This window comes from Callorhinus ursinus, unplaced genomic scaffold (assembly GCF_003265705.2).
Source record: "Callorhinus ursinus isolate GAN/ISIS: 27379988/994484 unplaced genomic scaffold, GSC_fseal_2.0 scaffold8, whole genome shotgun sequence".
Classification (NCBI taxonomy): domain Eukaryota; kingdom Metazoa; phylum Chordata; class Mammalia; order Carnivora; family Otariidae; genus Callorhinus; species Callorhinus ursinus.
Window position 1 is genome coordinate 70,081,061 of NW_027397070.1, and position 22,438 is coordinate 70,103,498.

A 22,438-nucleotide genomic window follows, 5' to 3' on the forward strand; every position below is an offset into this window, starting at 1 on the left:
TCTCTCTCTCTCTCTCTCTCTCTCTCTCTCTCTCTCTCTCTCTCTCTGTCCCTCATGAATAAATAAATAAAATCTTAAAAAAAACAAAAACAACAACCAGTGTTGGCGAGGATGTGGAGAAATTGGAGGCCTGTGCAGTTGGTGGGAATGTGAAATGCTGCTTCTGCTATGGGAAAAAGCACGGCAGCTCCTCTGAGAGTTAAACAGGGGAATGCCCTATGTCCCAGCAATTCCGCTTCTGGGGGTACACCCCAGGGAGTTGGAAGGAGGGACTTAAAATAGACACGGCACACCCTGTTATTGGGGCTTTATTCACAGTAGCCCGGAGGCAGAGGCAGCCCTAACGGCCATCTGTGGTTCAGTGGGACAGCACAGGGTCTGTTCGCACCACCGAATATTCTTCAGCCTTACAAAGGAAGGAGATGTTACCACCTGCTATGACAGGGGCAGACCTCGAGGACGTTACACCGAGGGAAGCAAGCCAGTCCCAGGACAAAGCCTGCCTGATTCCACTTGGATGGGGTCCCTGGGGTGGTCAGGTCCACAGAGACAGAAGTAGAAGGGGGCGGAGGGGGGTGTTGGAGACTGGGGGGGCGGGGGGGAGGGGGAGTTCTTGTTTAATGGGGACAGAGTGTCAGTTTTGCAGGGTGAAGAGAGTTCTGTGGATGGACGGTGGCAGCAGCTGCACGATAATGTAAATGTACTTAATACCACTGAGCTGTGCGCTTCAAAGTGGTTAAGACGGTGAATTTTATGTAATGGGTATTTTAGCACAATTTTTAAAATATTAAAATGTGATGCTCACTCTACTACTATGTTTCTAGAATAGAAACATGAATAGATTCCCAGGAGTAAAATTACTTAAAGAATCTTGATCCATATTGCCAGATGATTTTAATTCCTGAATGATCCAAACAACTTACAGATTTGTTGGCAGGGTCACGGCATGCCTTTACCGGTGTTGAGTAACTGTCATTTGTTGAAATTATTGCTGATTTGATGGGCAGAGAAATACTTTTTATGCAAGTGTTGTTTATGCACTTGTTCATTTGTGAACTGAATCATTTCAACATCTAGGCCCCGTTTTTTATAATCAACTCTGGTGTATATTTAACTCCTTGTATTTACAGCCTCTGTATTTCCTCTGGTTTTTTGGAGGGAACATCCAGAAATTTGTAAATTTTTTAATGGGAGCAATATCCAATAAGGGTTTGTCCGTTGTTTTTAAATGCCCTGTTCTCTTGATACTCGACTTCCTTTCTGAAAGCTGTAGGAAATGTGGGGAGTAAGGGGCGATTTTGGTTTGGTTTTTTACTTATCTCAGATTTTATTTTGGTGTGAAGACTTAAATTGGCTTATCCCCACATCACCAACCGGTTATCTAACTAATCTTACCCTTTCCACTGATTCAAGAGTCATTGTCTGTCGTAATAGTACACTTGGACGCATGTGCTTCCCGCTCTGGGGGCTGTAGCTTCATCCCATGGACCGGACCTGCCTCCTAGGCTCCCATTACGCGGGCGTGAACTCGCAAGCTTTCCAGTGGGTAGGACTAACCTTCCTCACAAGTAATCTCGTTCTCTTGCTTTTTTATTTTTCCAGGGGAACTTTAGAACTGTTTTGTCAAGGAAAAAAAATGTGTCAGAAAAATAAAGAGACCCAACCAAATTTTGACTGGAATTGCTTTACACCTGTAAATCAATTTGGGGGGGGAGGGGGGATGAAGAGCATCTTTATAGTATTTACCCTTCCAGTCCAGGAGCCTGCCTTCTGTGTATTCATTCAAGTGTTTTTTTCCTCTCTCCATATTACTCATTTGTTTCTTTGCTTATTTATGTTTAGGGTGTGTTTCATCAGTGATTTCCAGATCACAGTCCTTAGGTTCTTTAAAGAACTACTTTATATGTACAAGGCTTCGGAAGAGCATGGGGGGAAATCACTAATAAAGTTGAGATCCTTTGATCTGAGATCATTAGGAAAAATACATCAAGAAACCTCTTCACTTGTTCGTTGACTTCTAATCTGCATATTTTATGTAAAGATCCTAGAAGTCTTTCCCCCTCATCTCTTGATTTTAGCTCATCAGCACAGTCTTGGGACAGGCACGTTTCCCCTTCTCATATCCTATGAAACAAATCATTTGAGGCCAGGTCTCTGTCTCTTTAAAGTACGGATCTGTGGGAAGCATCTGCTCCGGACCCCCTACAAAGCCCCCTGCGCACCTCGTTCCTCATTGCACACACGTCTGAGTTCATCTGACATCACTCCCTGGCTGAGAAGGTGGTGGTGATCCTAGGAGAGCCGTCCTTCCCACGATCTGACAGCCCAGCGGGTCAGCAGCCAGAATTTAAATTCACATTAGCTGACTGAAAGCACGGGCAGTTTTTGTTCAGCTAGAGGAGGAGCCAGGCAGGTGAAAGGCCAAGTATGCACAGGTGGCTAAGGACGGGTCCCCATCGCTTGTTGTAAATAACTGCATGGCCAGCCCTGGAATCCAGCGGCATCCTTCAGCTCTGGGAAAGAGGGAGGCCCAGGTGGGATTTGGTTTGCTTTCACTTAATTTATTTTTGTGGTCGATATTGATGCATATTGTAAAAACTGCCTTCTTACTAGTGAGGGGGCCTTGCTAAACACCCCTGGACAATTGTAGTGGTTCACTCATTCCTCGAATTACAGGGCGTGCCAGCCCACTGGTGCAACCGCTAACCCCTCTTGCATCTCAGGTGTTTCTTACTATTGAAGGAGGTCTAGGAAGCAGAGGGCTTTGGCGTTCTTGTTCACGCAGGGGAGTTGCAGGAGAATGCATGAAAAGAGATGTGTGGTTTGGACAGACTTAGTTGTGTGTGTGTGTCAAGAAGTGAGGAATCTGTTTTCCGTTGTACCTGCCAGTGACTTTCCCTGCAGTTTGTTTTTAGTTGGAGGTAGCAGTGATACTTCTTTTTGTTAGGGGATCATCTCTTTGATCCCCTCCTCATACTCCAGAAAGGTCTGTCTCCTTGGCACAGCTTTTCACATTAACTCCTTTTTAAGATAAGAAACAAAGATCTAAATAAGAGCTTTTAAAATTAGCCCCATAACAAGGGAAATATCCTTTTTTAGAGATTTTAAACTTAAATAAAATTTCTATAAACTTCAAAGTATCTAACGTGTTGCCATCTTTAAGATAAAAAACGAACACTGCATTTCATTTTATCGCTTTCTTTTAACTGCCTTTAGTCTGTAGCGCTTTCTAGCTATTCAGTTTAAGGAAGCTTTCATTTCCTGTGTAATTTTTTAACTGAATTTTTCCAATAAAAACAGTAGATCCCGAGGGGGGAAAAAAAGCGTTTGAGGATCAGCTCATAACTCGGCAATAGGAGAGGCTGAGCCCGAGTCCACACTAGCGGCTTGGGATTGCATAATTTTGAATAGCCATTTGCCTAAACACCGCGAAACCCGGGTTGCCCACGTGCTAACTCCAGTTCAGATGTTGGAGCGCCTGGAACCCGGAGCTGCCGGTGGCCAGGCGGGAATGAGGCGCCTCTGACTTTGGGGGGCCAGCCCCGGGGCGCCGGCGGTGGAGTTCCTGCGGCTCGCACACACTTGCCTTCCGTGACTCGCACTCGAGGCCGCTCCCCGTCCGGCAGAGGGGGGTGTGGGGGCCGGCCCAGCTCTGCACCCTCGGAGAGGGGCTCTCGGGCTGGAAGTTAGCGGAGAGCGAAGCCTGTGGGAGCCGGGAGCCGGTCGGCCGTGCACACTGACAGCCGAGCAGGGCGCTCTCTCCATTTGCAGTTTTTTTAGTGTCATTTTAAGTTGCAGCTTCGGGCCAATCAGCGAGCTCCATGCCTGCTGACATCACGGGGCAGCCAGTTCCCTCCAGCTGCAGAGAGCTTCAGTTTGTCTTTTTTTTTTAAACTAAAATGGAGGCTGGTTTCTTGCCTTAAGGAGTACATTGCCTTTCCCGCTGGAGTCTAGATGTGGACATGTAATAAAGCGGGCAGCAGGATGGTGGTGGACGCGGCGAACTCCAACGGGCCTTTCCAGCCCGTGGCCCTTCTCCATATTCGAGGTGAGTTATTGTGTGTCGCCGAATCGGAACCTTCTGTGGTTAGTTAATAAATGGCTATTGTGCTTCAGATAAGAGGAGCAGGAAGTCCCCGCTAGCAGAACCATTGCGCCGCGCTGCACACTTAGCCCGCGGAGGTGGGCTGTGTCACCACGGTCTGGCATTTTACGAAGACTCGCGGAATCAGAGTCTTGAGAGAGGCCTTGCACGCATAGTTCAAAGCTGGTTTTTCTGCTTTCTGCTCGTTCTCCCATCCCCCTTTCGGAGCCGTGCTGATGTCAAAGGATGTGAAGTCACTGCCCGGGGAAGGTATTGGGTGGAGGTGGGAAGGAGAGGCGGGCGGCAGCGCCGGGCCAAGTTGTCTGTCCGCAGAGTTTCTGTTACATCTGGGTCGCTCGACGCTGCAAACGTTTCATTGGGGGCACATCTCCGTAATGAAGATGAACCGTCAGGAAATAATGCAGAAATGCTCGGAAGAGAACTTCCTTTAAAGGGGTTGTTTTCATTCCTGCCGTGGAGCCTCAGAGAGACATATGCTCAAGCTTTGAGATACAGAAATCTATTGTGGGTCATAATGTCTGAGATGTTAGCGGGTTCATGGAGTAGTAGGAAATATTTGGCATTCAAATAGGCTCCGTATTGGCGTTTGACTTTAAAATTTAAAATGGCAACAAGTTTCCAATGTGTTACATGGGTCTCGCTTCTTGTAGTTTATACAAAATTTGGGTTCAGAATTGAGCTGAAAAACACAATTACCATAGTAATTAATAATTATTATATTAAAATATAAGTATCCCGGTAGTAGTATACTTGTTCTTAGTTGGCATTTTAAAGCACGTGTTATATAAAATTTTTTTGTTCATAATTGAGAGAGACAGAAAATGGACGTTAAGCTTTATCAGATCACTTTAAAATGTATAATGTCACAGCTACGCCCTGACAAAACAGTTGTCACTGTTAGAATCTCCTCTAAGGACCCGTGTTAAGGAAGGGTGGGGGCAATATTTCTAGGTGACTAATAGTCCTTATGACTAAAATGCCGGACAAGATTTTTCAGATCCTAGGGTGTATCCAGGGAAGATAAACCACACGAATACTCAATCTGTTGGAATAAAATGGGTGTTGCTTTTCTCTCCAAACCCTCTTTAATAAAGCTGGTGAAAATTAATACCCACAGTGACCAACCTTTAGGTTGGGCTATGCATTCATTGTTTTATGGTGTGTGCCCAGAAAAGAGCCAGTGTTGACCACAGACAGCATGTAGTTATTTTAATGGCAGGAACCAAACGGGTAAAAGCAAAATGTAACTGTGTTTAGGTTTAAGTTAGTTTTTAAATACTGACTAGTTAGCAATCAGATAATTTTGTTACATATAAAATATATTCTTATAGTTTTAAGATACCTTACAAATAACATAGGTTATTTTGGTTTGTGAGTTTTTCTGATTTTAGTAAACACTTAAGGCCCCCGTCATTTTTTGAACTAAGAGTTTATTCTGAAATGGAATTATTTGGTTTTATGTCCTATTATACCACACTGATTTTTTTTTTAATTTTATTCCAAGACTTTATTATAGCCAGGTTGGGTTTTTTACCTTTGGTTGAGTCATTGGTTGTTTGCTGTCTAACTATGGAGGGGAAAAGTAGTGGAGTGTATTAACCCAAAAGAGACTTGAGTTTTTAAGAGGGGGTAACCTGTAGGGACCTAAAACTAACTTTTAATTCAAACAGGGGAATAATTTCTAATTTCAAAACTTGAAGAACATTGTGTTTACTCATAAGCAGTTTTTAGAGCAAGCATGTTAGTGTGCAGTTTAGCAAGATTGGTTTTACTTATATTGGTTTTTAAATTCTCGACCAACTAAACACCCAGTCAGCTGCTCTCCTGTGTATGTCCAGTGCTGTGGGTCAGTAACCGTGACTGAGAGGCGCAGCCCCACCCCAGAGCCAGTGGTTTTGTGGGCAGACCCACAGGGGCCCTGCCCCCGTGCAGGGGGTACGCAGGTGCTGGGAGAGCAGGAGCTGATGTAATGATGCTGGGGAGAGGCGGCAGCCAGGAGGGGGCGACGCTGAGGGCTGCCTCCCTCTCAGGGTGCACCCCGGTTCCCATTTAGGGAGGAGGGGGTCTTCCACACAGAAGGGAAAATGACCTTCCAAGGTCACACACACAGCCCGCACATGGTCGGGCCAGAATCTAAACCCAGGCATTTGTGTTGTTTTGTTTGGCTTTTTTTTTTTCCCCTCAAAAAAAAACCAAACATTTTAAAATAGAAATTTGGGCAGTTTGTAGAACGTTTTGCCACAGGATTATACTCGCGGTTTTTCCCAGTGCCTTATCAACATTTATCTATTTTATTGGCCTCTTGTGTGTGACATTTTGAACCCAGGGTTCCATTTCTTTCTTTATTTTACATCTGTCTGTCAGTTCCCCTACCACGCTGTGCCAAGCAGGTCCCTAACTCACCACAGGAAGTGAGCACCTTGGCCCAGCTTTGGGAGTTTACAGCCCCCTGCGGGGTGGGTGGCGCAAGTAAACATATAAATCAATCCGATCACTGAACTGATTAGTAGTGCCAGTGGTTTGGACAGTTCTCTTCTGTTAAATAATCTAGAGTTTGCAATTAATATGGTGAATTGGCATATCCTAAAAAAGTTCAAGCGTGAGAGGAACACACTGTTGAAATCTACATAAACTTTTCTGTCTGTAGAAGGAGAGCGCGTCACCTGAACTTGACGGCTGTAAATTTAGCTCGATGACTTAAATCCTGGTCTCCCAGCGCTGTCCAAGAGAACTGCCTGTGTTGGTGACGACGTTCTCCGTGCTGACCACGGCGGTGGCCCTGGCCACATCTGACCAGGGAGCACTTAAAATGTGGCCAGTGCACCTCAGAAACTGGATCTGGGATTTTATTTCATGAGAGTTATTCAAATTTAAGTGGACATTTGTGTCTGTGGCTTCTGTCGTGACAGCGCGGGTTTAGACCGGGGTCAGCACTTTTTCAGAAAAGGGCCGGCGTACCTCGGAGATGTCGCAGGTTCTGTTCCAGATCCCGCAGGAAAGCTCATGTCACTGCAAATCAAGTCTGACGAAGTTTTTGGTTTCCCAGCACCTGTAGAAGTCACGTTTACACTCTGCTCTACTCCATTAAGTGACAGAAACAGTGCACATACCTTGATTTAAAAATACTTCATTGCTGAGAAATGCTGACCATTGCCTGAGCTCTCAGCAAGCCGTCATCACTGGTCACCGGTCATCGTAACACATAAAATAATAATGAGAAAGTTTGGTACACTGAGAGAATGATCAAACTGGGACACAGAGACGCTAAGTGAGCAAAATGCTGTGGGAAAAATGGCGTCCACAGACCTGCCTAACGCAAGGTTGCTGCAGACCTTCAATTTGTAAAAAAAAAAAAAAAAAACACACAGTATCTGTGAGGCGCAGTAAAATGAGGTGTGCCTGTAAATAAATATTTTTGGCCGTGAAAGCAGACATAGGCAGTAAGTAAATGAATAGGCACATCTGTGTTCCAATAAAGCTTTATTTACAAAAGCAGGTGACAAGCCAGATCTGGCCCATGGGACCCAGTTTTCCAGCCCCCGTTCTAGACCATTCTGTGAGTTTTGGAATGGCCTGTTGGTGTAGTACAACGTGTCACTTCCAGAACCAGGTTTAAGACCAAAAAGATGTTAATGGCCGGAGAGGAGAGAGCTCTTGACCCTGTTCCAGCTGTGTGATTCCAGCCTCCAGAGAGTCAACTCCGTCTTGTTCTAGTTGTTCAAAAACTCACTCAGCTGATGAGTCTGTCTTTGAAGGACTGAAATCTAGCCGTGGCCCCATGGGGAGCTCAAGGGCAAACTGTTCCTTTTGTGGGAACCCATTTTTCCTGGGATGTTGAGGTCCAACTGCAGAAGTTTGTTTTCTCACGAGTAAAACGGGCCAGAGGCAGTGTGGAAGTCAGACCGGATCCAGTGGCTCAGCCAGCACAGCTCCTAACACCTGTGCACGATGCAGGTGGCTGGCCAGAGGTCCCACCCTCCTGCGTGTTGTGATCCCAGTGAGGACGGTGCCTGATGGTATCCACATTCCCCCAGCGTTTCAGTGTTGACCAAAAATAAAAGACCTCTCGAAAGCTCAGACCGAGGAACCTCTTTCTGCCTAGTGCCTCAGATCAGCTCAGGAGTTCTACTTCACAAACATCTGGGTGTTGTGCACCTGTCCTTCTCTCGGAAGCAGCTTTTCAGAAATACACTTCTAAAGCTCACCTGGAGTGATCCCGTATGCAACGGCGTTTCTTTCGTATTCCTGAGGGCGTACGGAAGGTAACCAAAGTAACGGATCTCCCTCGGGGTGGGGGGTGTTTGGGTCAAGTTCGCACTCTTTTTGTTCATCAGTCTTCCCTTGAACTTGGGTATAATGTCTTCCAAGGGTTTTCCGATCACGACTCCTGCCTGGCAGCAAAAGCTAAACTCCCAGAATTTTTCACTAAAATACGAATGAGAGAAAAATAAAGACACGAGGTTGACAACTAGAGAGCTTGCTGTACCACACCCGTCCTTGGCGCGACCTTCCCCTTCCCCACTGTCCTGTTTCACCACCTCATCTGCCAGGTGTTGATTACGGGCTTCCTTTTCTGGCCTCCTCCACGAATCGTAAGCAGCCTGAGGAAGGTCACGGTCAGCTGGATATTTCCCATGACCTCTAGCATCATCCCTAGAGTGTAAGCACTCAGTCAGTGTTGGTGGATTGAACAGAAAAAGCTGTTTCTCTGAAGGACCATTCAGATACTGTTGATTTGGTGTATTTTCTAGCTGATTACTTGATCAATCAAACAGTACTTGTCAGCCTCATGAGAAGCTATCCAAGGGAACTAGTTAAAAAGGTGGACACAGGTAACCACTCTGTGCTCGGCCTGGCTTCAGACTAAACCTCTTCCCTAGCAGATGGAAATAGGACCACCAAGCATGTGGAGATGTGGAGAGCTCTAAAACAGGGGGTGATTAGTTTCTCTCACTAACGTACTGAAAGGAAAGTCTTATTTTCATCTTGGAAGGACACTGACTGGAGTCCGTGAAGACAGAGAATTAGAGCAGGTGACGTCTGGTTTTGGCCCTTGAATTGTTCATAAATCAAAAGCCCGTCTATTAAAAAATAAAGAGACATAACAAATACAGTAAGTGAATCTATATCAGACCTTTGTTCTAAAAAACAAAACAAAAGCCCTATGTAGAAGACATTTTGGGGGCGATTGGAGAAAGTTGAGTGCAGAATGATATGGGGTGCTGTGGAATCAACTGTTAGTTTCCTGGGTGCAGCAAAGGGGTGGGGGTGTCGTAGACACAGTCCTTCTTCTTAGGGACTGGAGATGGAGGATTTAGCAGTGCAGTACGATGAGCTCTTCAGCTTTCTTGAAATAACACAGAGAAAAATTACCGTAAAGCAAATACGCTAAAATATGAACAACTGTTGAATCTAGGGAAGTAGGTATCCAAGTGTTCATTCAGCTTCTACATAGGTTTCAACTGTTTCGTAATGTTAGAAATATCCTGAAAATGTTCTGCTTTAGAAAAAAATGTACAGAGGAAATTTAATTATTCAGAAATTGTTTCCTAAACAGTGAGCGGTGGTCTTTATGTTCAAGTTTTGGCTTTTCCTCTTTCTGTCTTTATTCCACTTGCCAAATCAGTGGCTGTTGCTGAAATAATGAGGTGAGGGTTCGGCTGTCCTGGGCGGGCAGCGTTGAGGGGCCGGTGGGCACAGCTGCTAAGCACATGCCGCCTGGACAGCAGTACCGTGTCACCAAACAGTATTTCGGGGGTGTACACCTTTTTGGACGTTTATTGGCATTTTTACTGGTCTTCTAAAGTGTAGCAACCTTTCAGGCACACACGCAGATAAAACCAGGGTTCCCTCTGAACGGGAGAGGCAGGGGTGCTCCAGGCTCCGCATCCCCATCACTGCACTGGCTGGCAGAGCCATCCTGGGCAAGCTGCCCCGCTCCGTGCCTGGAAATGGGCATAAGTTGCCCTGCCTCTCTGGGTTTTAGGAGGGTAAAAAGAACAGATGCATCTGAAGTGCTTAAAATGGTGCCTGAAGCCTTGCGAGGCTCCCCACAACTTGTCACCCCTTTGCTATGTGGACTTCGGAGCCCAGCATCTTAACCACACTTTTTTACCCTTCCGCTGTGTTACCTCTGTTGGTTCATCTTGAAGCATATCTGTTTCTCTCTCCCTCCCCCACTCACCAAGCCTTTTCTCCTCTCGCGGTTGGCTTGCCATTTCGCCGCCCAGAAGAAACAAGCGTCATTGGTAATCCTGGCATGTGGACTGTGTCCCGCTTAGAGACGGTGTATAAAAGTACCCAGTAAGGCGATGGCAGGCACCACCTTGGTGGCCTCACTAGTCCCTGTGCTCAGTCCTGCAGCTCTCTTGGGTCTGGTCTGCTCAGTTGGCTGCATGAAACAGGAGATGAGCGTTTGCTTACGTTCCTCCCCTCGCTCTGTTGTTAACGCTTTTGAAGAAGGTCTTTCGATAACGTTCAGGAAGAATGCTGTTTTCAGAGTCAGAGGTACATGATCTGTGATTAGTCCCAAACAGGGTAACTTCCCTCGTCGTTCCCCGTTAGTTGTGTTTATTTTTTTCCTAAAGATTTTATTTATCTGAGAGAGAGAAGGCGCGCAAGCAGGGGAAGCAGCAGAGGGAGAGGGAGAAGCAGACTCCTCACTGAGCACAGAGCCCGATGTGGGACTCAGTCTTACTGTTTTAAGTGTTAATGCTGTGGTGTTGACAATAGAGCCTGCCCTGTTGAACATCGGCTGATCTGTCTTTTGTCACTGCTGCACATGCGCTTCTGTACTCCTTTAGGATTTTTGTCTGCTGGTTGTGTCATTCATGAGCAATGCGTTCTAATTTCGGTCTTCTGACTTACAAAGTTATGAGAATAGTAATGTTTCACTGGAGGGAACAAGCCCAATCTCCCTCATCTCCGGTCCCTTATTCTTGGTAGGCCTCGAGGAGGAGGAGACGGGGAGGGTGTGTGCATGCAGGTGGGTTTGCATTTGCAGCCAGTTTGGGTACGTACACAACTAGGAATTGGTTTTTCTCACCTTCATGTGGTAGACCCATTTGATGACTGTGTTTTCAGAACTCTGAGGCTGCGAAGGTGTCCTCAGTCTCTCTGCACAGGACAGAGTTCACAAGTGTGGTCCTGGGGCCCCTGGGGTCCCAGAGATGCTTTCAAGGGATGTGCAAAGCCAAAACTGTCTTCACAAGAGTGCCAAGGCCTCGTACCTCTGTCACGGTGTGGCCATCTGCCCTAATAGTGCGAAGGCAGTGGTGGGTGACACCCTCCTTCCCCAGAGCAGGTGATGCTGTGTTCCACCACGTGCCCGCCAGCCTGACCTGGGAATGTCCTTGGGGAAGCTGGAGGTGGTTCATTTTATTCCATTTCAACCCTGGCCACCCACCTTTCGATGTTCTGTGTGACGGAACGCGGAGCCCTCAGGCATGCTGGAGTGTGGGGGCTTGTCTCCAAAACCAAATGGTTGTGCGAGTTACAAGCTGAACTAGCCCTTTTTTTCCAGGATCGACATTCTTATTTGAAAGAACAAAAGGCAGACACACTGTCTTGAAAAGTAATGATGTGAGTCAGCCAATTCAAAGGAAACAGGAGTGACACTCTTTGTTGCCCATGATAAAATTCAAGCTTGCAGGCAAAAATTTGAATTTCGGAAAACTTGTATCTGCCAACGTGAGCTTGATTGCTCCTCATGCTGACGATCCTGGTAATATTAACAAATGGAGCTTCTCGATGTGTTCTGTGGAAGATCTGCACAACCCCACACACCAGCGTGTTCCAAATGAGCAGAAATGATGCTACCAGCAAGTATAGGCAGAAGAGACGTTCAACATGTAGGACACACCATGGGGTCTGGGTGTAAAATATCCATCAGTGTAGTTTCAGCTTCTGTGTTGCAACTGATTTTTGAGTAACTACCACTTGTTGAATGTTAGCGTAGAATCAAGGAACAATATCCACAATTTTTTGAAAAACTCATCAAAATGCCTCCCTTCAAATAAACATGTCTCTGTGAGGCTGGGCTTTTTTTTTTTTTTCCCATATACTTCAACCAAAACAGCATATCAAACAAATGTAATTACAGAAGCAGAAATGCAACTCTTTCTGTTCTCTGTTAAGTTAGACATTAAAGAGATATGCAGAAATACAAAATTGTGCTATTCTTTTTGCTAATTTGGGGGAGAGGTTATTTTCATGATATTTAGGCTCACACAAAATGAGCCTATTCTGATTGCTTTAAATGAATTAGTAAATGTTCTAAACATTCTAAGGGCACCTGGGTGGCTCAGTCGGTTAAGTGTGCGACTCTTGAGTTCAATGCAGCTCATGATCTCAGGGTTGTGAGATCAAGTCCCACAACAGGCTCCATGGTGGACGTGGAACCTGCTTGGGATTCCTTCTCTCCCTCTGCCCCCTCCTGTCTCTTTCTCTCTCTCTTTTTTAAAAAAATGTATTCATATATATTTTTATATATATTTATATTTTTTAAGCATCTTCTAATCTGGTCAGTATCAGCAGCTGTAACCCACATAATCCAAGCTCTCTAGGGCTCTGTGGACTTTTTTAGAGTGTACGTGGGTCCTGACACCAAAAAACTTAGAAGCCACTGGCCTAGGAAATCTCTCTACCTTGGGCTGGATGTGACCCTGGCCCTATTTTTACCAAGCCTCTGTATTTTTTTCTCTTTCCCGTCACCTCAAAAAAAAAAAAAAAAATCCAAATTAAAGTCAGGCAGCTGGTAGCGGGAACGGGTCTCTCAGGCCACAGTGACAGGGTGCTGCCTGTGCCCCGAGCCTGCACCGCAGGGGGTAAAGTCACCCCAGGACACACAGCCTCCCTTTCTACCTTAGTCTGCTTCCTGGTGTCTTTTTTAAAATCTTAAAAAAAAAAAAAATCCATATGTGAATACAGCCACTTTGAAAATTTGTTTTACTTACAAATCTAAAATTCTCTCTGGCCTGACTCCCCCAAATCAGCCTCCTAGCTTTCCTATGATCTCAAAGTGAATTGTTCGGGTTCGCTGTGTATCATTCCAGACGTGCGTGCCTGTTCACATACATAATATATGTTCGTATTCACAGAAAGCATAAAGTATTTTTTGTTTACTTAAGAAAAAGATTGACATGAGAGCAGTTTTAGAAATGTACACTTTTTACAGGTTTTGAGTATCTGATCTCTGTCTGTGGTGCTGTGATGCCCCGAGGTGACATCGTTACGTTGTATTGTCCTGTATTGAACCGTGTACACGGATGTGACATAAACTAAGTGTGCTCTTCCACGTCTTCCTGCTAATTGGGCTTAAACTCTTGGCCCAGGTGGGCCCCTGGGAGGAGCACCTGTGGAGCACCTGCCACATGCCTGGGACTGTCCCAGGGGCTGTCAGAGGCCCTTAACGCCCACAGGCTGGCGGGAGAGAAGCTCTGTGCTTGTTTTACGGGCGTCAGAAACCATCCCCCGAGCGCACCTGACCAGTGAGTGCAAGGCCGGAAGGAACCTCGAACCATCTGCCTAGAACTTAAGCCACTCCTGCCACGCCAGGCTGCCAGAAATGTGGCTTTTTCCTTCTCCACGCTTGAGACCTGGTCCCAGGGAGACATTTTACTTCAGAAAGTATCGCTGACCCTCCTGTGCTCGCTCTTAAAAATCTTTCAGTAGAGGTTGGAAACATGGCGGTCTTGTTAGTTTAGTGACCTGCCCCTTCCTACCGGAACCCAGAGCTTTCAGATCCACGGTCAGGACCTGATGGTCATTTGCTGGCGTCCTTGACCAAGTCTCCCGTACCTTTCTGAGTCTGCAAATGCCTTAGTTTAAAGATGCAGTAGAGGGCAAATCTCCGTACCTTCCTGAGTCTGCAAATGCCTTAGTTTAAAGATGCAGTAGAGGGGCGCCTGGCCGGCTGTCAGGGGGAGTGTGCGACTCTTGATCTTGATCTTGATCTTGATCTTGAGTTCGAGCCCCGTGTTGGATGTAGATTCCTTAAAGATAGATGATAGATAGATAAGATATGCATTTGATTAAATTACTTATTTTCAAAGGAATTGAAAGAAAGGTGCTTAGATTCGTGTTCGTCTCGTATCCCTGAGGACAAAAGCATGTCATGAGAATGAGCAAGTGCCTCCTTTTACTTTATTCTTAGGAGAAATGCTTTGCCTTAGAAAACTTACGTGGCTGTCCAGTGACTAAGGGTTTTTTAAAACTAATAATTCCAGACACTTTTCCTCTTTGCAGTAAAGTCAGTTACAAATGGCATTACATTGAAAAAGTATTAATCTTAAAGGTTAACTGAAATTTGTACTTGAAGCCAGGTCACGTTTAGGATGCCGTGAAATTCTTACGTCCTTGTCCCAGCCCCCTGCTCCCCCCCCTAAAGCACTCCTTTCTCCTGTGTGTCCTTTGTTCTCCAGATGAGGCCTTCACAAACTGACCTCCTAAGGCCTCACTTCCTTTGGGTGGACTTTTCTAATTGAAACAATACAATATCAGTAGCTCCAGTAGCTCAGACCCTGCACTTTCTACTTCTAAATGTTGTGCATCAGTTACATGTAAACATATATCAAAATACTCGTCTTGAAAATTTTTTTGCATTTAATTTTGATGTGAGTTGTAATTCTCTGTATTCAGTTAACTGAACAGATTGTCCTGCCTACGTAGGTTGGAAAAATACCTTTTGATGGGTGTGTGTGTTTGAATGCATGTGTGTGCACTCACTCGTGTTTATTTAAAGCCAAATATCAACCTGTAAAAACCAGTGCAGTTGACAGTCTTGTTCTTTAGTACGTGGGCTTGATCATTTGCCTGTGTGAGCCTTTTCTCTATTTTAACAAAAGGAGAGCCTCCTCTTGAGTGAAACAGAAGCGAGACCTGGAGCCCCCCAGATAGTTTTCCACACCAGACTTCACTTCGGAGTATCAAAAACAGTAATGACAAAGGGAAGTTTAAGAAGCATGTTCAGGCAAACATTCTTTGGCAGAAAACGGGGACTCCTCAGCCAGTGGCCAGGCTTCACCCTGGCACCCAGACACAGTGAGACATGCTGCCTGTGTCACGATTTATGCCAGTTAGGAGCGTGCCGAGCCGAGAGGCACGGCGGCCCCAGAGCGGGTCCGGCGGCCGCCATCTGTGCATGCTTTTTTGCCTGTCGTCCAGGGCACCGAGCATTACCGTCGTGCCAGGGTCTTCCAAAACGGTGGAGCCATGAGAACAAATGGTTGGGGGAGACGAGTTTGCTAGGAGCAGTTCCGGGCGGCGGGCTGCAGCGGAGTAGATATCAGAAGAGGACACACAGACTGTTATTGTCGGTCATTAGCGCCCAGGAAACTTTAATCTTCAAAGCACCCTGCATGTGTTCATTAACCTTCCTCTTTCCTATGCGGCGGCAGAGGTATCATTAGTCCCACCTTTAGAGCTGTGGAATCCCAAGTAGAAAGGCTGCCCGACTTGCCTGAGGTCCCACAAGTAGCTGGTGGCAGACCAGATGAGCACTCAGGTCTTCTGACTCACCGTTTGGGCTCTCACACCCCTCCGAATGCGCACCGGGGCTGCTCTTGCAGGTTCCTCTGCTGCCGAGAACCACCTACACGGTACTTTCTGCTCTCGGGTTTGTATCGTGGTGGAGCGTACAGGGCTGCGGAAACCAGCTCGGTTGATATTCTGGCGTCATCTAGAAAAGAGACGCAGACTCTGGGTCCTGAAAGTAAGGCCGTACCTCGGGAGTTTGTGGGCATGCATGAAATTTACCCCGGGGAGCCTCCAGTGGTGCTCATGTCCCCTCGCCCACTCGCGCCTCGGCCGAGCCCGGAGCTCCTATTGGAGGACCTCGGACTGACTGGTTTCCACTTGACTTAAGGACCTGGCGCATCCTCAGAGACTGATGTGTTTTGTTGCATTTTCAACAAAGCTGACAGGGGTACTTTTAGTGCTGAACAGAAACTCACTACTCGTGAAGATGCCTCATGAGTAATTCTTAAAATTTAGTACGAAATTAGCTACATCGTTCTCCTGGTAGTAAGTATAGCATGTAGGTCTGGATGGGCAGAGGCATCTTTTATCTGCAACTTAGCTGAAAACTTAGTATAGGCATTTGTCCAAGGGGGAAGCGGTAGTAAAGACAACTATTTATTGATGATGTATACAATTGAGGGGATGTTTACATTGTAGTAGAAAAACAGTCTATGAACTCAAGTTCCTCATTTTCATAAAGCTCTGCAAATGTTTCCTTCCTCATTCTTGGCTTTCAAGTACTCTGTGTGTGCGCTCTTGTTGATTTAAGCATTGGTAGTGTGCAACCCTACATCCTTTGTTGTGCCGAATGAGGTTAAAAGTAAGACGAAAAATGTTTAGTTAAATGAGTTCATTTCAAAAGGGAGGAAACCTTGATGGACTGTACCTAACACAGAAAGAACAAAATTTCGTTTTGACCTTCTGCCTCATGGCCGCCTAAAGCTTTGTTTTGCTCCTTTGGCAAATATTTAGAAATCTCTCCCCAGGTGGTTGGCGGTATGCTGGGTGCTGGAGGTGCGTGTCTGCACCTGCTTCAGCCAGGCACCCAGGAGGCTGAGCCAGCCCTGTGGGCAGGGCAGGGCCTCCCGGGAGAAGCGACACTCGGTAAGCCCCGTGGTGGTCCCCGGACGCTGCTCGCGCGCCAGAGAGTGTGTTGGGCTGGGGTGTGGCGATGTGGTGAGAGAAGTCTGAGAAGGGGGCTTCTCTCACGTAGCGTCTCTTTATGGACTGGCTAGTGGAGGGCCTCGGAGTGACGCCGGGGAAAGGCAGGACACAGCACAGTGGTGTGGCCCACCCCTCTTGTCAGCCCACGACGGAGGGAGGGCTCTGGGTGCATTCCTGTGGTTCCGCAGCGAAGCTCAAAGGGTAGGCAAACTAAAAGCGATACTTTGGTGAGGAAATCAGGGTTTTCACCATGAGAGAGAGAGAGAGAGAGAGGGAGTGTGTGTGTGTGTGTATTTGAACCATGCAAAGGTATTACCTATTACCTATTCAGAAAGTTAAGAAAAGGCGTAGCATTAAAAGTGGGGGCTGGATGGGGTGCCTGGGTGGCTCAGTCGTTAAGCGTCTGCCTTCGGCTCGGGTCATGATCCCGGGGTCCTGGGATCAAGCCCCACATCGGGCTCCCTGCTTGGTGAGAGGCCTGCTTCTCCCTCTCCCTCTGCCTGCCACTCTGCCTACTTGTGCGCTCTCTCTGTCAAATAAATAAATTAATTAAAAAAAAAAGTGGGGGCCGGATACTGATTACTGATCTTCACAGTCGGAAACTGAGGCTGTGGTTTTTCTGTGCTTTGGCAGTCACTGCCGTGCTCTTAGTCCGTTCACCTGAAAGCCAAGATCATGGATTTGTGTTGAGACTTGACCAGAATTGAATCTGTTGGTCCTTCTCCCCGCGTGCACACTCTCCGCCCTGGTCCAGCCTGTTTGAGCATACCCCCTCATTCGTGAGGACGGCAAAGCACGAGGGTGCGGGTGGATGGGGCAGGTCAGTCACCCCTAGACTTCCCCGCCAGGGCCTCACTCACATCCTGTCTTGCTGGTTGGACTGACCGTTCATTATCACGTCTCATTAGGTGAGTGAACCAGTTTTGCTGTATTTCAGACCTTGTCAGCATGCAGTCAGCCCTGTTCCCTTCTTATGTGTGAAATGGCAAAGCTGTCAAAACCGTATCTGCCGAGAACCAGATGTGCAGTGTCCTCTTCAGCACACAGGGCTTTCAGAAGTTTCTGGGGTGGGAGGGGAAGTTGGGGAAGGTAGGGCCCAGTGGCTTTGGTTTTCCTGGTGACAGGGGGGGGGGGGGGGGGGGGGCCTCTGCAAGAATCCAGGGGGAACCAGTGAGGAGGGGAGCCTGAGGAATGAAGAGGAGCTGACCAAACCCTTCCATCCGTGGCGTGTGGAAGGGCCTGAAGGGCGCAGGCCAGGGTGACAGTCATGACTCACTGCAGTCTTCGTGGCCCCTTATCACAGATGCGCTTTGCAACTATTTTCTCCCCATCTGTAGGGCATCTTTTCACTTTCTTGATGATCTCATTTCTCGCTCAGGAGTTTCTAATTTGGGTGAAGTCCAGTTTATCTGATTTGTCTCTTGCTGCTTGTGGTTTTGGTGCTAAGATCTAAGAAACCACTTCCTAATCCAAAGATTTGCTCCTATGTTTTCTTCTAAGAGTTTTGTAATCTTAGTTGGTCTTTGATCCATTTTGAGTTAATTTTTGTATATGGTCTTAGGCAAGGGTCCAACCTCATCCTTTTGCAAGCGGACATCCAATTTTTCCCAGCACCGTTTGTTGAAAAGACTGTCCTTTCCCCCACTGAATGGGCTTGGCACACTTGTTAAAAATCATTGGACCATAGTGTGCGGGCTTATTTCTGGACTCTGTTCTGTTCCGTTGGCCTATATGTCTATAGCTTGGATTGCTCTAGGTTTGTCAGAGCTTTTTAAAATCAGGAAATGGGAGTCCTCCAGCTTTGTTCTTCTTTTTCAGAATTGTTTTGTAGTCAGGGTCCCCTGTGTTTCCACGTAAATTTTAGAACCGGTTTGTTCGCCCCCCTGGCCTCCCTGCGTGGGCTAGAGTCGGTTAGATCAGAATAGTACCGTTCAGACTCTCCCCAGCAGCCCCTCTGTCTCTGAGGGAGGCGAGCCCACTGTTGTCCGAGTCTGGGGCCTTGGCCTGACTCATGACTCGATCCACCGAGAACCCCCAAGGTGTTGAAGTTTCTGAAGTCTCAGGTTTTGTCCTAAAAAGCTATTTGAATTGTGTATCCTGTTTCATAATTACTGTAGTTAGTCTAAAAGCGTTTAGCATGGTTTAGCTGCATTGTCAAACCAATGCTCCAGGAAGTGTCATGTTCATCCTGTGGCTTTATGCACCGCCCCCCAGGATGCATACCCCAGTTTAAAAGTCCAAGCTGGGGAGAACCTGCCCGTCAGAGGTCCCGTGTTTATTTGTCAAGGTTGTTGCTTTGGCTGCGTGCTGTGTAAGCTCTCCAGACCACAGGCTGGCATCCGTCCACACTGGGTGAAGTGGCATTCCCTGACTTACAGCATGTTGGTGTCTCTTGCAAAACTGCGGTCCTCTTTGATTCTTGAGCTTAGATTTAGATCTTGTCATTCCTAACCATCAAAAAGATTTCATTCCTAGAGGAGGAAATCCACTTCGTGCCCTAGGCTGTCTTTGTGGGGGAGGTCCCTTTGGCCAGGGAGCATGCATACTTAGTTTACCTACATTCAGATGGACCAAGGATGGTGGTCCAGGATCAGTCATTTCCAAAGGCCTCTGCCAGGAGCAAAAATCATGGGTTTTTGCAAAGCTAAATTTATTCAATTTGTAGGACTCTCCTTCATTCTCAGATTGTCCTTTGTGCTATTAAAATATCTTTTCTGGTTGAGTTTTTTTTTTTTTTTTAATGTTCTTATTTGTCAGGGAGGTAAGCCAATGTCCATCTTCAAGATTCTTTGTGCAGTTTTACTGGTTTGTGAAATCCTAACTCCAGAACATTATTTTAAGCCACAAATCTCAGGTTTTTACCTTGTTTACATTTGGAATTACCACCTAATATTAGGCAGTTAATGTAACTTAAATGCGCATTGTTTTATTTCTTTTATATGAAATGTCCGGACTAGACACATCCGTAGAGACAGAAAGCCGGTTAGAGGTTGCCAGGGCCCGGGGGAGGGGAGTGAGGTGTGATTACGGGAAAGGGATGAAAGTGTGTGGAAACGAGTTGGGGGCTGCCCTGTGTGAGCACCACATGCCTCCGAGGATAGTTGTACACATTAAAATGGCTAATTGGATGCCATGTGATCGCACCTCCATTTAAAAACTCCACTCAGTGGTGTCATTATGTGGAAGGCCAGAGGGTGGGTGGGGGTGTGTCTTATCAGGTTACACGAGTCCAGGTGAGCGTGGGACACGCCCACACACGCGTGATACGCCGTGTTTTTGTGCTCCCAGGCGTCATCAGAAGCTGACAAGGTAGACAGACTTTCTGCTTTGGGACAGCAGAAAGGTGTGTTCTGACACTGCCCTGAGACTCAGAGACAGCCTTTATTCTCACCTCAGAAACAGTGTGTCTTCCCCACCTTTTTACAGCCTTTCACACCGAAAGTTAAAGTTTTGAAATCATCTTCAGGAGAAGTCCAAATGAAGTTTCTCGTGTTGCTCTGTTTAGTGGCCGTGTTATTTGTGCCGACCGCGACGCCAGCCATCACGCTGAAGGCAGTCCGTTCTCTGTCCTATAAACCCTGGGAGGGGGAGCATGACATCTGGCCTCCTCTCCTCCCACCCCTAAAAAGAAAGGACCAGAAAAGGAAAGGCCCTACATTATTTTTAAGTGAGCAAGAATTCTTATGAATTCCGAGTACAGTATTTTTTTTTAAGACTTTCTCTTCTTGCCGCTTCCAGAAGGAAACCCACAGCCAGGAAATGCTGGGCCAGGGCCCTGCCTGCCTTTGAGGATCTGGGGCGACCTGAACACTCACTGCTGTCCAGGTTTCTTAGTTTCCTGAAAGAAAGCTTGTCGCCTTCACCTCTGTTAAAATACAGACTGTGCTTTACTTGTAACAGAACAGATGATCTCTTTTAATATTCCATAAAGTTGGAGCTTTTCAAGGAAGTTGATTTTGCCACTGAACTTTGTGAATGTCTGTGCTTCGTCTACGTTTCGATGGGTTTCTGCGCATCGCCCCTGGTGGCCGAGGGCTGGGCCGGGCACTTGGGTCCTGCAGGGGGAGGAAAGGACCGCAGCTCCGCCTGGCGGTTCCTCCCGCCCACCCCCCCAGCATCCTTGGAGGCGCTTTCCAATTGCATTTCTCTACGGGATGCTTGTTGTCCTTATCATTTCCTTGTTTGCGGTGTTGACACGGTGCTCCTAGAAACCCAGTGCTGGCTCCGTGCCCACGGTGACAGAAGGGGAAAGTTCTCAGCAGCTGTTGGGGTTTGCCCCCCGGCCAGCACGGTGGCTCGCTGGGTGCTCCTACTGGGACCCGCATGCTTCTCTTGGGGCCTCAGAAGCCGTGAGTGCCGTGCGCGTCAGGAAGGCACCTGCTTCCTGCCGGTCGTCGATGCAGAAGGTCTTGTTTACTGGCTTTCTGGCCCAGAGAAAAACCGAAGTGTAATACCTAAACGTGTCCGGTTGTTCTCCCACGCCTTCAGGACTTCAGTACGCGCCAGTCCACGGGAGAGGGGGTTTCCAAACCCATCCGTTGACATTTTGCCACCCCATCCCATTTTATTTCCACGAAACCCCCCGTTATCACTGGCAGAACTGCGTGGGACGAGCCCCGCGCTGCTGTCTCAATGCGGGACCAGGGATGATGCTAACGAGGGATGATCTACCCCAGAACTGTAAACAGAGCCTCAATTGTGGCTTTGAAAGTTCTGACCTGATTTGGTCCCGCGTGGCGGCCAACGACAGCCGAGGGCTGGCCCAGATCAGCATTAACCCAGAGCAGCAGAAAATCTGCCCGCGCTGGGGCTCCCGCGGGGATGCATCCGAGAGGGACACGGGCAGCGGGCTTTGTCTGTGCGCGGAGTGTGCATCCTAGCCAATACCTAGCAAAGGTATGTAGCCGAAATACGACATCACCGTGTTATTCTATTGAAAAGGAACACGATTTCTACTAAGTTGGGTTAGAGTATTAGCGACCGTATCAGATGCTTGTGTTTACAGGTGTAGGTGGAAAATTCAAGTCCATAAAGCAGGGGCACAAAGATATGGAAGCCTGCCCTCAGGGAGTTTGCAGTGAAGGAAGGTGGGGAAGAGAGCATAAGTCTCTGGGTTGGAAAGTCACACGAAAGTGGCACTCAAGCCACAGGTGCCGCGGGGCGAGGGGGCAGGCGAGAGCCACTGTGGTGCAGGTGGGCTTTGGGGTGTGCGGGACCTGGCAGAGCAGACCGCACGGGGGTGAGAACTGGCAGGGGTGGCTGTCGTAGGGGCGGCAGTTGGGTGCATGGCCATTTTACTGTTGATGTGTTCATCCTGCACACGCTTCTGAGCACTTCCATGTGCACACCTGCTGCCCACCAGTAAAGTGTGTAAAGGCCAGCAGTCTGTGTGCAAATAACAGTGCCATCCACACACGCAGGGCACACGCCTCGCTCAGCTCTGGGCAAGAAAGGTGTGGTGTTTGTTCATTTTACCACCAAAGAAATAGGGTTGTTCTTGTTGGTATCTGTAATCTCTTAATGTATAAGATGTGCTTGCATATTTTTAGGGTGTTATTTATACTTTGGCTACTTCCAAAAAAGAATATGATATGGCCTAAAATATTAGAAAATATGCAACAATCTATTGAAGGAAAGAAAGGAACTAGAAGC

At 47.2% G+C, this 22,438-nt stretch overlaps 1 protein-coding gene across 9 annotated transcripts in view; it reads left to right on the top strand.

The window, feature by feature from the left end:
* The window catches only part of PPP2R5C (protein phosphatase 2 regulatory subunit B'gamma), a 118,419-nt gene that overhangs the window by 24,493 nt on the left and 71,488 nt on the right, over positions 1–22,438 (top strand). The window contains exon 1 of one of the 9 annotated variants that reach the window (XM_025869353.2): positions 3,847–4,048. The exons of 7 other annotated variants lie outside the window; for them this stretch is intronic. In XM_025869353.2, the coding sequence (XP_025725138.1) occupies positions 3,955–4,048 (94 nt within the window). In that variant the 5' untranslated portion in view covers positions 3,847–3,954. Of the gene's footprint in view, positions 1–3,846; positions 4,049–22,438 lie in introns of those variants that run through there. One more of the 9 variants, XM_025869355.2, reaches the window with a different exon arrangement.